This window comes from Tribolium madens, unplaced genomic scaffold (genome assembly GCF_015345945.1).
Source record: "Tribolium madens isolate multiple individuals breed KSU strain unplaced genomic scaffold, Tmad_KSU_1.1 Scaffold_19;HRSCAF=116;Tcas5.2_LG9, whole genome shotgun sequence".
NCBI classification, from domain to species: Eukaryota; Metazoa; Arthropoda; class Insecta; order Coleoptera; family Tenebrionidae; genus Tribolium; species Tribolium madens.
The window spans coordinates 14,311,606-14,329,939 of NW_025400983.1; the positions used below are offsets into that span (position 1 = coordinate 14,311,606).

Sequence of the window (18,334 nt, forward strand, 5' to 3'; positions counted from 1 at the left end):
TGAAAAATTGAATAATTTTCTCTAATTTGTTCACCCTTTAAAAAATTACAACGTTTTTAGTTGGTTAGTGATTAAGATAGGTAAACTAGAATCATATTCATGCCGTCTCTTGATAGAACAAATGATAATTGTTTCTGAAAAACTGCAGTTTATGACTATTAATGAAACAGTGATTAGTTTGACAACTACTGTTATGGGTTTCCAAAAATTAATTAGTTAAATGTGTGTTTTTTGTATCCAGTGTTCTGTGATTTTTGTATATTTGGGTGCGTACATTAGGCGCAAGCCTCGTAAAGTTATGTGAAACACCCTGTATATTACAGAAATCACTTAGCAACGGGCGAATATCGTCGAGTATTCTATCCATCATGAAAATACCCGAGTATTTGCACACGTGCATAGGATGAAAATTTTTAAAATTTTCAAAACATTCGCGCTATTAATTACCAAAATGCATTTATTTATTTTTTCTACTCCCACAACTAAAACACGGATTATCGTATATTAGCGTATTCCATGACGCTAAGTGACATTTTATACACATCTTAACAAGCCGTGACTTTTATGCGTATTTGTCATGTTGCTGATAGCAATTGTCATATTAGTCACGGGCTGAAGTTAGCTTTCTGTAATTCTAATAATTTTTCGAGTGTAAATCTGGCTGCACAAAACGAAAATGTTGGGGGAAACGCGTTGTGACGCGAGTAGCAAATTTTTAGTCGACTGTAATTTAAATTTTGCCCTCAAGAAAAATATTACTTATTGCTAACTTCACCGAGGTGCTTTCTGTCAGTTGTCATTTAGACGGGGCTGCGGCTTGTGAAAAATGAATGAAAATGAAAGTGAAGATGATGTTTTTATTGGAATTTGCACTCCACCCGAGATTAGCGAAGCAGCATCCTCGGCAACTGCTAGTTTGCTGCCGGAAAAATCAAAAAGTCAGTATGAACGTGCATATAAACTTTTCCGAGATTGGCGTCAAGAAATTAAATAAATTCTTTATCCGAGTATGTGCTGCTTGCATATTTTCAAGATCTTTCGAAAAGGATGAAACCGTCTTCTTTGTGGACAGTCTACTCAATGTTGCGGACGACGTTTAACCTAAAAAACAATGTTGACATGAGAAAATATCCCAAATTGTGTGCGTTGCTGAAGGGTAAATCTTATGGACCTAAAAAGTCGAAAACAGCAAATTAAAGAATTCTTATCGTCTGCTCCTGACAAGGAATACCTATTTACATTATACTACTGTTTTAAGTATATACAGTGATGGACAGTGAATTTCGTCCACCCCCTTTTCTGTGAATTCACAAAAATTCACTGTAGTCTGTGCTTTATTGTCATGATAACTGACATTCAAATACGTATTGTCAAATTCGAACTCTGGTAGAAGAAGGTATGTCTCACAGAAGTGTCTCTATACTTTTGGGCATACCAAGAACTACCATTTCAAAGGACAAAGGTGAAAAGTAGCAAGAAGCATCGAGCATTCTGTCAACATGACAAACGTTAATCAAAATTCTGAAACAAGGTTAGGAAAACCTAAAGACTAATTTACACTTTTAATCTGACAGGTAAATTGGGTGGACGAAATTCACTGTCCATCACTGTACTTTATTTAGATTTCTGTTCCTCATTAATATATTCTGTTTACATACAACATTATTTTGCATTAGTCCAAACTAGATCCAATAGGTACATTTAATTAAACAATAAAACGACACAGACTTGTGCGTTGTGTGTTTTTTTTAACACAATTATTTTGTTGACTTGATTCTTTGAAATAGCTTTTTACTTTTTAGTAAACACGTTCCCCTAAAGCTCTAGCGTTTCCTACAAAGCGGTGCGAATGACGTCACAGAAAAAGTCCCATATTTTTGAAGTGAGATGGTTTCCTAAAAGAGGGTAAACAACACTGTAACATTTTTAAATAACGTAACGCAAAATGTACTCGCCACCGTTTTTGTGACGTCATTCACTGTCATATTACGACCGTAATACATATTACCGCTTTTTAGGAAACCTAAGCTTACTGAGAACATTTGCATAAAGTTGTGTTTAAAAATTTGTAAGCTCCTAAAAACACTATAGTGAAAGCAAATTTTGGAACATACATAATTTAGAAAGTTTTATGAAAAGCTTCAGTATCCACGATTGGGGCTCTTAAATACTTGTAGTTGGTTACATATTGCGTATTTGATGAACACTGAAACATTGGAAATTTACTGAACAGCTTTATAAACAAATTACTCAGTAGACCATACATAAAAAAAAGAGTATTTTCCACTATTTTGCATCCTTTATAGAAAGAAAGCATGAAAAAACCTGAGACTATTTAATCATTTAATTTCGCACGCAAAGCAAAAGTTTGCGTGCACGTTTTAAGGACAAAATCATTAACTATCCTTTTCAGCATAAATGCATTTTCTGGATAACATAAGGAGCGTTTTAAAACGATAACGTGATACCAACCACCCAGCATATTGTATTAGTAAATCACGACTCTTACATGTCATTTAACAGATTATCACAGCTTTTAACCTTCTTATTAATCTTATTATTTATTTATTTATAGCACTCCTTTAAGGACGGTTAATAAGAGAGTCCAATTACGATTTAACTCTGAATGAGAAATTAAAAAAAATATTAAAAAAAAAGTCTTTTATTGGAAACATGTACTAAAAAGTGAGAAATATTTTTCTCTCAGAGAAAGACATTTGCTTACACCTTAAGATTTTAAAAATTATAAAAGCCTTGGGAGCGGTTATAACATTACGACTAATTGCATAATTACTTTGCTCAGTTGACCGCCCCCAAAGCTTTTATAAATTTTAAAATTCTAAGGTGTAAGGTGTCCTTCTCTGACAAACAATAGTACATTACAAGTGAGGTGGTAAATATGGCATTACCCCTAATGCTTATGTATACGATCGAGAGGTGCCAGCCTCGAGATTGGATAAAGCCCAAGGGGTAATGCCATTACCACCAAGATTTGTACGTTATTTTATTCACAATCACATTATTTTCAGTCAAAAATTTATTTGAGTAAAATAAAATTCTAACAAAGTTAAGGTCCAAACGTGGTAGGCCATCCAAATGACGTTTGATTTTTGACATTTCAGAAATGTCAAAGAAAATATTGAAATAATGTGTAAATCTGATTAATTAAAGTCGTCGAAATGGAGCAATGTACTCCTCCAGAATTAAGAGAAACTGCTACAAAAGCAATTGAATACTAATTTAACGAAATATTATGCGTAACTTGACAATTTGAAAGAAATAATTTCCGGTATTTTTGTAATTTTAAGGTTGGCTATCGTGCATAAGAAGCAATATTATTACTCCTCATGAGATTTAATGATGTGTTTCCCACCCTTTAAAAGGTATATTACATTGGTGATTGTGAATAAAAATTATTTCTTACTTTTTAGTAGGTACGTTTTTCTAATAATAGTTTGTTATGTTATTAGGAGTAAAAGTGATTGTTTATAAGGCGAAGGCTGAATGTTTATTTTGTCGAACGGGGTGAGGCAAATGATTCAGCTGAGTCACATAAACTCACTTTTACTCCAAATAACATACGCTATATTTTCGCAAACGACTCAGATGAAGAGAAAAGAGCAACACCCTAATTGTCAAATAAATCACCAAAATAATCAGGACGCTTTGTAATAAAATCATAACAAACGTCACGCGTCAGTTTCGGAGTTTGTGTTGAGATTTTCGTAAGTGTTGATTGATTTAACTAGTGAAGTGTAGTTTATAGTGCAAAGTGTGGAATGTTGATAATAGTGATAATCTACACTATAGCTCTCCAGAAAATGCTTAAGCAGCGAAAGAGATAAGAAAGGGACAACATTGGTAAATGTTAAAGTAAATTTCAAGTAAAAGTGAAAAACGATTAGGCGAAAAAACAGTGTTTTTACTGCATGTCTGAAAGATAAAATTTTACTTACATAGAAGCGTCATTTTTCAACCGTTTGTGGATAAAAGCTTATTTTAAAAACCAATTTTTTATTTATATTTTTATTACTTTTTAGTCTTTACCTATTGTTTCGTGAAATCATGTTAGTTTTAATTTTTTTTATTTTTGGATTTATTTGTTTTTTTTTGTCTTTTTAGAATGTGTTGATTTTTGAACAAGCCGATAGTTTTTGTCCCGATCTATCGAATGGCTTTGGTTCCATCTTTATAATTCAATTAGGAGCCGAAATATTGATAATTGGTTATAATTATTGCTAAATTATTATTTAAAATAAATGTTATTGTATTGTCACGGGAATTAACGTAGGGTCAGGTGGGGCAAATGTAATAACGTACCTACTAAAGCTATATTCCCTTAAAAGAAGCCGGTGCTACCATATCTGATATCACACCCTTACTTCATCAACTTTAAACATGTTAATACTGTTTTATCGACGGACAAATGAGTGACGTGTTATTTTGTGTAGGTCCTTCAAAAGGCATGGTATGTAAATGCTATTTTTTGAAAAGTTTCTAACTTTGGTTGTGATTGTCCAATCTCTGGAATAAACTCTACTTTTGTTCTTTTTTTTCCTTTTATTATTTGTATTACCCCAGAAAAATGTGATATGAATATTACATTTGCCCCGTTACACGGGGTAAATGTAATAATAAGACATGGTACTCCATTTAGACCCACATTTTTTTTGAAAACATTTTTTTCCATATTACTAAATACTTAATATAAGAGCCCAATATAAGAGTAATAAGCTACATAAATAAAAATTCTTTATAATTAAATAGTAAATGAGCCGTATGAAATTGAATTCACAAATTTAGGGGCCAATTTGCCCCACTTGACTTTATGTATACAAAATTTTATTTACAATTAAGGTCTGAGATATTGAAAATGGTTTACAACAATTGTTAATCATTTATTAAGTATTAATTAAAGTAAATATTATTGTACTATCATTATCACGGGAATTACGTGTGTATGATAAATTTCAGTTTGTTCGGACGACAGGAACTGTCTCAAATTTGACTCGCAAGATTTCGTGCAGACCACGATCGTAAAATAGACAGGTCTGGAAACTCCATTCATAAATACGTTTGAAATTGAATTATTTTTTCTGAATCGCAGGTGGTTATGCAGGGCAACTATACCCGTGGCGCCTTCACGTGGTGATTTTATTAATTTACTGTTTGACAGCATTTTGGCAGCTAACCACAAATTTAAAAAGTGAATTTTTTTCTATTTCCAACGTTTCTAAATATTTTTGCCGCTTGTGCACAGTTTTTCGGTGTTTTAGGATGGTTTTCTTTGATTTATACTTCATGTTTTCTTGTTTTCTTTCGTTCTGTTAAACTTGATTTTTTATATAAATTAAATATTAAAAAAATTTTTTGGGTTTGAGTTGGTCGTTCAATATTTTTGGCAATCAAAAAGGTAAATATTTGGTTTTTAAATCTTGTTTACACAAAAACACTTCTGCGGATGCCCAGAATTTGTGCTGTTTTCCATTGCACGACTAAATGAAGTAGTAAACAATTGGGTTTTTTTTGGGTGAAAGAAAAATTGGATCCAAGGGCAAGGGATGAAACTCCAAATAATGTACTGCAAAGAAAAGACAATTGTCAATTACATTTTGAGAAAAAAGATACAAAATTAGAGAGAAAACATTAAAACATTTAACATTGAAGCATTTAATCGACTAGGGTTTTGAGTTTTGACATATTTGTATCAGTCTAAGAAGTAATATTTTGTCTTTAAAGTCCTATAGATAAATGAGTACACAAATGTATCAAGTTTTTAAAAAATTATTTATTTGTTCACTCTGCTCACCACAAAAATAGATACTGAAATTGTCTTTATTGTGATTGTCGTTTTCTTTATTATTCAAAAAAGCTTGCTGTACACGAAGTGGGTTCTGCCCAAGTAAAAAACACCATTTTTATAAGTTTTGGAAGATTGTCTTTACAAAATCTTTCTATTGTAAATTTTACACCAACCTTGATCGCTACATTATTAGTTAGAATTGGATAACTAAAAAATAACTTACGTATAAAAGTTACTTACTATAACATTATCTATTTGTTGTTTTATTTCTTCAATAACACTTCTTTTCCACGTCTTTTTTAAAGGTCTTGCATTATTATCATCATAGGTAGCATATCTTGTGTAAAGATCAATAACAGCAATGTTTTCTACTCTTTTTTTCTACTAGACGGTAAGGTGGCAATTAATAAATACTATGGATTGACTCGATAGCATGAACGTTATTCTAAAAAATGCAGATTTGTTTAAAAGTTAAAGGATGTTTCCTATCATCAAGTGTAAAACCAAACCAAAAACCTCCTCGAGGACTAAATAAATGAAACGGCACTTACCTGCCACTTTTATTAAACATATTGTACTTTATATGTGGCGGTTATTAAGTTGTTTTTTGCACATTTTTTAACAATTTTGACAARCTTACAGTAACCTAACAAATTATGACAAGCGATAATTTAATATTTGACATTATTTACGCACGGAGACGTCATTTTTCGTTCATAAATACACAGTAATTAACGTAGTATCCGATAGAGGCACCACGGGTATAGTTGCCCCCAAACCTACTGAGATCCAAATTTTTTAATTCAATTTTGAAACACGAGTTTCCAGACCTGTCTATTTTACGATCGTSGTCACCGGCGTCCCAGYATACTGGGTGACGTCACGCTGCAGCGCACTGTATTACCGATACTGTTACCAGGCRACCTCCCATTATAAAGACTTTGGACTGCAACACCTCAAAACMACGATGTAGTTAAGATGGTGGTTCGACTCTGCCTTTTTATGAATGAAATTTTTCAACTCCCATTGCTAACGTTGTCATGGTGATTGTAATATAACTATGACCTATTTCTCGTGTAATCCGGCAGGTGGCACTAACGCAAAAAGTTAGCATGGCCAACTTCATCTGTCTTCCGCTGCGCTCCATACGGCCGTAACATACTGTCGATTTTATATGAATGCGTTGAATTCTACTAACCTCAAAAAATCGTCTGGTAACAAGCGTCATCTACTTGATAACTTAAAGACTATAGATATTTCAAATTTGACAATTTTTGTCAAATTTTCAATCATTCTTTTAAAAAGTTCAAAGATCGGCAAGAAATGTTTTGTTTGTAGAGAAAAAGATACTTTATTTGAAATACTTAGCGATATAGCAGCTCGTGCTGAATGGTTAAAGAATACTCCGGAACTTTGTGGTAATTCTATGAACAAAAATTAATAAAAACATTTACCTAAGTTCCTACTGCTTATTTGTATAGACAGAATGCTCTCGAATATACATTCATATTCGAGTTTCTGTCTTATTATGATATAAACCCTCTCTATTATCGAACTTAGTTTTCCAAAAAATTTTTAGAATTAGAATGGAAATAGCGACTTGTTCCAGAGGATTGCCTCCTCGAGGACTAAATAAATGAAACGGCACTTACCTGCCACTTTTATTAAACATATTGTACTTTATATGTGGCACTTATTAAGTTGTTTTTGCACATTTTTTAACAATTTTGACAAGCTTACAGTAACCTAACAAATTATGACAAGTGCTAATTTAATATTTGACATTATTTACGCAGGGAGACGTCATTTTTCGTTCATAAATACGCAGTAATTAACGTAGTATCCGATAGAGGCACCACGGGTATAGTTGCCCTCAAAACCTACTGAGATCCAAATTTTTTAATTCAATTTTGAAACACGAGTTTCCAGACCTGTCTATTTTACGATCGTGGTGCAGACAGACAGAAAGACAGACAGACAACTTGACAATAAAGTAAGTTAAATAAAAATATATAAAAGCTTATAAAAAATGTTACCTATGGCAGTCTTTGTTCTCACATTCCTTGAATATCCCATCGGATGCAAAATGGCCCAATATCTATCAACCGACACAGCAAGCAGGCAAAAAATCGATATAGTGCAAAGAACGACAAGCAACGACACCGTAAACAAACACGCGTGGAGATTTGTTGGTAAACCAACTGAAGACATGATCGCAAAAGGAATCCCCAAAAGTCCCACTAAAAAATCAGCCGCCGCCAAGGACACGATGTAGTAGTTCGTCCTTCGACGCAGTCGACGTTCTTTGCGAAATACGAATATCACTAAGGCGTTGCCGATCACCGCAAACACTGCCACCAAAACTTCACAAATTACATAATATAAGTTTATTTCATCTTTCTGGTAGTCAAGAAGGGTCGAATTTGTGGAATTCATTGTTGCTGGAAGTTTGCAATCAGGTCAGAGAAGTTTTTCTTCGCGGGAACAGCTGGATTATCCCACTCCCATCTCCTTTAGAATGCCTCTCTTGCCTTTTGCCATCTCGATCTGAAAAAATGTCATTTAAAATAGATTTCGGTCAAACCTACGTAAATGTGTTACAAGTTGAACCTGAGAGAATTTCTATTGGACAAAAAAGGAGCTAATGTTCTAAAGAAAGAAGGACAATTGTAACAAAATTATTTATTTTGAATTACATAGGTATTAATAAACTGTTGATCAAGATTCTTGTTTGTTCATTTGAATCACGTTAGTGTGTTTTCGTCGTTCCATGTTGTTATGGTATAATAAATAACATTCAACAATCTACAATCGTTAAACTGCCAATATCTAATACCACCCTAGTACAGTGATGGACAGTGAATTTCGTCCACCCAATTTACCTGTCAGATTAAAAGTGTAAATTAGTCTTTAGGTTTTCCTAACCTTGTTTCAGAATTTTGATTAACGTTTGTCATGTTGACAGAATGCTCGATGCTTCTTGCTACTTTTCACCTTTGTCCTTTGAAATGGTAGTCCTTGGTATGCCCAAAAGTATAGAGTTCGAATTTGACAATACGTATTTGAATGTCTGTTATCATGACAATAAAGCACAGACTACAGTGAATTTTTGTGAATTCACAGAAATGGGGTGGACGAAATTCACTGTCCATTACTGTATCACTGTTAAGAGGTTTTTTAGGATACTGAATTGGTAGTCCGGTAGATCAGGTAGCCTATCTACGGGACTCGTTTGTAAACGCAAATTTTTGTTTTCATGAAATTTTGTTTAATTTGAATGTAATCGTTGCAGTATCCCAAAAAAATGTTATACAATATACGACCGGTAGCATTTTTATGGCCTTGCCAAACATACAGGTCTCGCCTTACGGTTCGACCTGTAAAGTATTGGCGCGGCCATAAAAGTGTTTCTACCGGTTTAATACCATAAATAGCTATTACTCGCGCTTTAAAGCCCGACTTTTTGATAGCTTTGACACTTCAAATATTAACATTTTCAGAATTCGAAAATTATTTTTTTTTAAATATGGTAATTTAAGATGACTACAAACGTTATATGTACCATGTGCTATTAAGGGCCACAATGATCGCGGGAGGATTAAGGTTCTTCTTTGTGGGGCCTCAAAACAACCCCCTCAGTCGGGAGTTTTTAACAGCTCTGATGAATACGTGAATAACTATTAAAATAACTGTAACTATACAGGGTGTTTGTTCTTCGAGCTCCACCATAGGGATCTCAGTTAATAAAAGAGATACGAGGTCGGTTAAATTAGGGCAAAGTTGCGTATTTTTATGCTGAACAATAATTTGAAAGAAGAAATTTAATGTGTCATTATTAGTTTTTGAATTATTGGAAAAAAACGGAAATTTGAAGTTTCCCGTTTTTATTTTTTCAAGCGAAAACTAAAAGACCTAACTAGGACATTCTTAAGACACTTTTTTACAAGGAATTTAAATCTGTCATCGTATTTTCCAAGGCGCTCTTGATGTCAGAGTTACAACTCTCAACTTTGGATTTTCTTATGGACGCCATATTTGAGTTATGTCAATCAACTCTTTATTATTTCTTCAATACTTCGAATAAAAAACACAAGGATTAATTTTATTCTCTATTAATTAGTTCATTAGTTCTCTATTATTTTCTACTATTTTTTTGCTTTGACTATTTCATTCATTTACATTTCGGCCAATAGCATCTCGTCATTCAACAATGAGTAAAAAATTTCAATCGATAAAATTGATGAAAGCAAAATTTTATCGCCTTCACCTCATATTTAGAGCCAATGAGTGAAGGATATTTACGAACAAAATCGAAACCAAGCTAGTTTTCAAGTGATAAAATTTTACCCCATGGTAACAGTCCAAACAACTTCTGTCGTTTTAAATATTTTGACAGTTATTTTATTTAATTTGAAAAAAGAATGAAAACACGCGATTTGGGAATGTATCAATTCCTGACATTACACTTGCAAGTTCATTAAGTGTTCCCCAAAACACGATCAAGACGAAGGTTTGTATATGGAAGCAATTCTCTCAGTTCTGGCGAAGAAAGAAATTATGAGCTGACTGCCGATACTCCAATAGATCGTCTAGCAGAAATTTTACAAGACTGGGCGTTTAGAGAGCTTACGAGGTACCTTATCAACAATACAGTTAGAAACTCATGTTTACAATAATTGTACATTTAATATTTATAATAAATAGTTGTAGACTTGAATGTGTAGTCTTATTCATGAAATAGTCCCCCGAATACCATTCGTGGTAAAATTTGGTCTGGCAAAATTTTTCGATTGATTTACTCAAGTTTTTGTTTGCCAATTTGGCTCATGACATTGTTCAAAAACCTCTCGTCTGCGACTCGAGGTTTTTCTAACAATGTCACTCGATAAATTGCTATGCAACAAACTCTCGTACAATCTGAAAATTTTGCCGACAAAATTTTAACACTTATGATATTACTACAGAGCATCGCCGTCTCCATAGAAATAATCCTTTTCTCGCCTGGGCATTTTTTGAGTTCAAGTGATTCCCGTTGGCGCTTTAATCTGCGGAAAATTTTTGACAAATCCAGTTTTTTAGCGTAAAGGGTTCAATCTCATAATATCAATTTTCCCTGGCGTATCTAGTTTTGTTGTATCCTTCCTTCCCAGCATTTATTAATTGCGTTATTTTGCGTTAATAATTAAAAATCATTCAGTTTTTCCTTAGTAACCCCCGTAACTAAGAAAAAATTGGAATCACTGCTCCAATGCATTTTTTACGAAATGCCCAGGCGGGATATTGATACATTTTATTAAGGAGGCGGTGCTACAGAGAAAACCCCTTGAAATATTCTCATATCTGTTCAAAGTTGTTTTTGGCCTATTGCATAGACTTTATTACTGTCAATCAACGCAGACGACGATTAAATCAAAAACCTCTTCTTAAAACTAAAATACCTGTAGTTCTTTCTGAAGAACAAGAAAATAGAAATCTGAATGTTCTGTTATCAGTCGAAGAAAATCCAAGAGTTTCCATAAGAGAACTCGCTCATCAACTGACAAATTAGATTTGTCAAACCAACAATTAAACTGTATCCAAGTAGTTTTTTATTCACTCCTTTCCTTTAAAATTAAAAATTAGGCTACGCGACCAATTTCCTTATAACATTCTAAGATTCAAGATGTTTTTTGACTGCATTGTGTTACGCAAAACGTAATAAATAGTGGTTTACAGTATTTTTCATGTCAATTATTATTGTTTGGAGGAAAAAAAAAACATGGGTGTTCCATTTGAAAAGCTAAATTTGGTAGCATTTCCGGCAACACAGGATGTGTTAAAAAAATTTGATACATTTATTAAGAAAGCCAAGAATGAATATTATTACTTAAATATTTAATTTTTGGAAAAAAAGAAGTAAGTTTAGGTGTTATCAGCCGGGGCGACTTGGACCGAACACCCCTGTATATTTTATAGTATGAAGTTAGAAAATTCTTTTAATAGATTCAGAAATACAAAAATTACCTCATTACCTCATTTACGATAAGAATAAGAAAATACTTCCAACTTAAAAACTCAAGTAAGTAGTTGATGATAATGGGATATTGCAATTAGTTAGATTATACGGGATGCGCCAGAAATTGGTATTATTTTTGTAATTTAGCAACGGATATAAAATATAATTTTTCAATTACACCTTGAGGTGTCCTTCTGGGATTGGTGGATTTAAGAGTCTAATAACTTTCTTATGCAAGCAAAAATTACTTCTTCGGCTGCACTTTTTGGCGACCAATTGCCGCCGGCATTTGACATTTTTCTCTGGGGTGCGAGTTCTGACGCACCCAGTATGTTGTCACTTGACGTTCTTTATTTACCAACACTGCCATACAAAATTTGAAATATTCATAAACTATCTAAAAAAAAGATAAATTGTAATTTTTTGGAATTGTCATTTTGACATTATAAATTTTACATTGTCATACCCCGCTTACGTTGACTTAAACGTGTTAGATCAGGATATTTACTATTATTCCGAATTTATAGTAAATGAAATTTTAACACTGAATGATTGCGAATAAAACAGTAGACAAACCTCAAAGGAAAGCTTCATATCACCCTTGAGCCGAGCTTTGCTCTCGAAGCAACGCTCGCTGTAATGAAGTTCTTCCATGCTCGGTTTGTAATAGATACAGGGTGATTCTTAAATAGACCGAGAAAATTTTATCCTTGGTAGTATCAAATGAGAACATAAAAAAAACTTTTTCTAATTTGCGTTTATAATACGTTTATTAACGTCTCTCAGTAGGAGTCGTTTATGGCTATCTATAAAAGTACACTGTACTTTAATGAATTTGGGGTTATTTAGTTTTTAAATGTTGGACAACTGCAACTATCTGTCAATTGTCAACCTCGGCTAAATTTTCGATTAATCTCGCTGAATTGGTTCGCTAGTTGTTGATCGTTATTTACATGAAATTTCACTTGAAGTTATGGTCAATTTTTACTTTGCCGATGAAACCCAATATTGTAGCTGTTTCAAGCAATATGAAGCAACCAAATTCAAAAATTAAAAAAAAATTGATACCCACCTACAATAGAGTATTATTTTAACTTTTATTGTTAGATGTATACTTGTGAACTTATTATATGAATTAAAAAACTGTCCGGTCATTTTTAGTATTATATTGAACAGTGTTTTGAAAAATTTTCAACCCCAACTACTCAAGTGTAATTTCGCGAATTTCGGGCGGAGTGCAAACTAAATTCTGTTGGTTCATATTTTATTATTATTATATTGTAATAACTAATAATTTGTAAATTTTATTTTTAATGACAAACGGCAGAAATGATTCAAAAAATCAGGTGAGCGTCGAGTGTTACCAACCGATACCAACTAACAAAATTCTCTAGAAGACAAAAATATATATCGCGTGTTTCAAAAATGTGTGGCATAATTTTAACCACGAATACCCCTCTACAAATGAGAATAGAGAGCACAGTATTTACTGACCTAACTCAAAAAATAGAAAAATTACAGCTTTCCAAAAATCAGTATGGAAAATGATTTTTTGGAAATATTTTTGTTATCGTTTATCCGATTATTATGAAACTTTGCATGTTAAGGGACAAAAAGACACTCTTTGATATGGTGTAAACGGGAGTCTTGTAAAAGCTAGAGATTTCCGGTGACAATGGGACCCTTCCAGTTTTTGGGTCATAACTCCTTTTTTCAGCCTATTAACAGATATTTCTGATGCCAAAAATCAAAAGTCCGATCATTTTTTCATAAAAAAGTACTCTTGTTAATATCGCTAAAATGTACCGTTCTCAAGTTATTTTGGTTTAAACAAAACTCTACACCGCGCTGCAAAATCAAAAAGTATGAATTTTGAGCGTATCATTACCTTGGAAACAATCCACTACGAATGACATAGCTGCAACTGCTGTGACATTTAATGTCAATTTTATTTAATCCAAAGTAAAATTTGATTACTTCTTGATGATCATAGTAAAACACACGATTGTGTGTTGGAAGAAACAATGCATTAACCATCCCGGCCATCACAACCTGATCTGAGAATACACCACGGAAATTTTCACACCGTAAAACGATTTTCCCTCCAAATTGTTGTTTTTTCTTCGTATTTCATTATTTGCATTATTAAACTATAAACCAAATGAAAAATTAAAACGAGCAAACATAACCTCAACTTTAAAATACTGAAACTGTAATAATTACAAAAAAAAAACCTTATCAACCATTTGAAGTAGCATATGGTAATTTGTTGTTGTTAAAACTTGTAAAAAACTTGTAAAGAATAAGGCACGTTTAATGTTTATCAACATTTTTTTTTAAATTACAAGAACAACAAGAACCAATAGCACAATTGGAACAAATGCCGTTAGATGGCGCTTGTGCTGTTTCATAAAGCGCAAAAAACAAAGATTTGAATAATAAAAATTTCCGTGGTGTATTCTCAGATCATGTTGTGATGGCCGGAATGGTTAATGCATTATTTCTTCCAACACATAATCGTATGTTTTACTATGATCATCAAGAAGTAATCAAATTTTACCTTGGATTAAATAAAATTGACATTAAATGTCACAGCAGTTGCAGCTATGTCATTCGTGGTGGATTGTTTCCAAGGTAATGATACGCTCAAAATTCATACTTTTTGATTTTGCAGCGCGGTGTAGAGTTTTGTTTAAACCAAAATAACTCGAGAACGATACATTTTAGCGATATTAACAACAGTACTTTTTTATGAAAAAATGATCGGGCTTTTGATTTTTGGCATCAAAAATATCTGTTAATGGGCTGAAAAAAGGAGTTATGACCCAAAAACTGGAAGGGTCCCATTGTCACCGGATATCTATAGCTTTTACAAGACTTCCGTTTACACCATATCAAAGAGTGTCTTTTTGTCCCCTGACATGCAAAATTTTATAATAATCGGATAAACGATAACAAAAATATTTCCAAAAAATCATTTTCCATACCGATTTTTGGAAAGCTGTATTTTTTCTATTTTTTGAGCTAGGTCAGTAAATACTGTACTCTCTATTCTCATTTGTAGAGGGGTATTCGTGGTTAAAATTATGCCACACATTTTTGAAACACCCGATATTTTTTTAATTAAAACAAGAAAAAAGGGGGCGCGAATTAGAAAAAATAGCATAAAATACTCGTTTTATAATGGCATTGGCGAACTCATCCCATAGAAAACTCGCCTACGGCTCGTTTTCTAACTTGGGATTCGTGCGCCAAATCAACCATTATAAAACTTGTTCTTTAATATATTATTTGGTCTTAACAAACAAGCAAAAATTAACGATGTTTTTTTTCTATTTTTTTAGTAATGCTTTTATAGTCCATAAATTGTAAGAAGATGAATGCTTTGCCTATTTTGAATTGTTATCAACAGCAGACCTATTGTATCAGAGCAAAAATTACACTGAACAATTTTTTCCAAATTTAGCTAATAAATTATGATGCATGTTTTGCATAGAATTCTGTTACGCAGTACTTACTTTTACTTTGATTTGGGTAAAAAACAACGAATTTAGGTTTAAACTTTAATTTCAAGTAAATTTAAACGTAACATATTTTAACAGTGGGACTTACGCTCCCTTTGATTACAGTTTTTTATTGGTAGGTAACTACGTAAAGGCAGGGCATTAATCAAGTTATAATTTTTAAGAACTGTAATTTCATAATAATTTTGTTCTTGTTATTTTAGTTAAGCAAGTTAATTATTTTTAGTTCAATTAGGTGGAATTTTTTTAAATTTAAATTAAAACTTTTTAGGTGAAAAGTTTTATAGAAATTTATTACTTATTTCTGAAGTTTGGAAATTTATTTATAAACTAAAAAAATGGCTTTTCAATTTTTTGTACAAATTCAGCACACCTCTCATTAAGGACACCTCTTCACAACGGACAATTAAAGATCACCATCGGTGTCCGTTGTTGAGAGGTTTTACTGTATTAGCACAGGTAGTGGAAACCATGCTATTAATTTGATCAAAATGTACTTGATCATTGCAATAATTCATAAACGCAGTGAGTGGCACGGATCAAGGGGGTTTTGTCCCCTTGATCCGTTTATACGAAAAAAGGTTACAGTTTGTCTCCATTTATCCTTGGGAAGCTGTGATAAAATTTTGTCGGTCTATAATTTAGATAAAAAGTACTCTATTTTAGCTGAAGTTTGTTACCATTTTCAGCAACAAAATTCTAAATTGCAGTTTTTCACAAGAAAAGCTCTCTTGCGTTTTTTTTTGATGCAACTTACTAACCTTTTTGAGTACACTCATTCTAAAATTTATGTTACAGACGCCGCACAGCATAAAATTTAAAATTAAATTCGTTTTACTCTAAACTCCTCCAGTTTAGGACACCTCTAAATAAAAATTTCGACATTTGATCTTTGAATTCGTTCAGGTGTTTAAAAAACGCAAGAGAGCTTTTCTTGTGAAAAACTGCAATTTAGAATTTTGTTGCTGAAAATGGTAACAAACTTCAGCTAAAATAGAGTACTTTTTATCTAAATTATAGACCGACAAAATTTTATCAGCTCTACAAACTTGTGTAATTTGATCTATTCTAAAATAGTGGGAAAACCCTATTAAAAAACGTACTCCTTTCAGAGGGTGTAGCTCCCTTAGATAACATTTTTCTATACATGTTCATAGGAAACTTTTGTCTTAAAATTGAATATTCTATCACTTGTTCAAATTTGTAACAATAAAAACGGAACACCCTGTATAGTTTGCAAAATTTCAGGTTTCTGAATATTTTCGGATTGACACTACTGTTTGAATCTGGTAGAAAAAAATGCCTTAAGAGATGCCTCAAAAATTTTACATTTTATAAAAAACTAATAAACCTTATGTACGAGTGAGTATTTCTTGACTTTTCGAACAGAGTAACCTTTTTATCACAAAAATGCAAATTTATTACTTATCTTAATATTAGCGTAAAGGAAATCAGTACAAAACGTATTGATTTTCTCTCGGATTTTCTTAGTGATAATAATAATCATTTTGCACATTTTTTTTGTGCAACATTAACTATAAAGTAATTTAGAAAAAAAACTTAATTTTGTTTCTATCATAAAACACAACATCAACCAGTTTTGTAATGTAGTGATTGAACTGCAGTAATGATTAGTGGTTTTTTATCAATCATCGATTGATGTTATTTCCAGTTCATTTACCGGAAGTGTGGAAACAATGTGTAGCAGAAACTGATAACAAACATAAAGAAGAAAAATGTTGTTACTTTTTTCACAATAAATTGTTCAGAAAAATTTAAAACAACTTGTATTTATTCGTTTTGCAACTAATTTAGGATAAGTATCCATTAAAGGCCCTATTTGCTATAAAAATTATCAACAAAAAAAACAAACCTGCTTTGTTCCACTACTAAAATAAGTAAGTAAATGTAAGCCACACTTTATTGTCATAATGATTGACGTTTGAAATTAAAATTTGTTTTAGTTGAAATTTATTTTAGGCGTCGATTTTCCTAAATAATAATGCCAGGCACTTGGTGTGTTTTTATATAGGGTATGTCACAACTGGCGCCCCAGAGAAAATTTTCAATTAAGATAAGATACCAGGAACATGGAAAAAATGTTAAAAAAATTCTATCTGTCAAAAAATTTTACATTTATTTTTTGATATTTAACATTTTAATGTCCATATAATGATGCTGATGAGCTTGTACGAGTATATGTTTTTTTTTTATAATTATTTAGTAAAGATACAAAAATTGTGCCAATTAAAGCCACGAATAATTCTAATTCTAATTAGCCTGTATTAAAAAATACTTGGAAAATTATTGTTCCAACAGAAATAAATAGAGTCAAAGTGCAAAGTTTAAACTCTCACAATTTCGAAATTTTTATAGATATTTTTCACTGGGGCGCATCCTTTATAACAATCTCACATCCTTAATCCTGGAATCAATGTTTTTTTTGCACTGTCCTCATAGTCATTGCCCCAGACAGAGCGAGAGGCGGCGAGGGACAACTTTAGGAGAGCGCAGGAACGAGTCGGAGGGACGTACCCACTCAGAGTAAACGAAGATACCAAGGACGAGGAAATCGCAAACTTCAACCGGATGGCGGCAGTGATGAGGATGGAGGAAGAAGAAGAAGCAGTGGGAACCTAGGTTAAGTTAGGTTAATTTAGGCTAAGCTGGTTAGGATAGGATAGTTAGATTAGGACTAGATTAGGGTGTGAAAGAGTCGCGATGAAATGTCCGGAGTGAATGTCTTTCCTCGCTCATTTTAAGGCGACGTGGAGGCTGGTGGGTTCTCTTGGCAGAGGCTTTCGATAGAATGGTCGGGGAGGACGTTTGGAGACGGCCTAAAGTCTACGGACGGGCAGGCTGGGGGGCTTCACCCCCCAAATCATCATCATCATGCCCCAGAGAGTGCCACCAAATCCTGAGCTAAGTATTTACTAATCATTTGATTGGCTAATTTTTTTGGATACACACTGCTGTAAAGTTAGAAGCTATAAGCCGCAAAAAAACTGAAAT

The 18,334-nt window shown here is 32.8% G+C and overlaps 1 protein-coding gene across 6 annotated transcripts in view; it reads right to left on the reverse strand.

The window, feature by feature from the left end:
- Positions 1-18,334, reverse strand: part of LOC123015588 (adenosine receptor A2a) — a 75,556-nt gene that overhangs the window by 42,567 nt on the left and 14,655 nt on the right. For 5 of the 6 annotated variants that reach the window (XR_006413391.1, XR_006413392.1, XM_044415390.1 and 2 more), the window contains exon 2: positions 7,840-8,350. Coding sequence is in view for 4 of the 6 variants with exons in the window: in XM_044415390.1 (XP_044271325.1) it covers positions 7,840-8,239 (400 nt within the window). In the remaining 2 variants the exon portion in view is untranslated. Of the gene's footprint in view, positions 1-7,839; positions 8,351-13,686; positions 13,825-18,334 lie in introns of those variants that run through there. The other variant, XM_044415392.1, reaches the window with a different exon arrangement.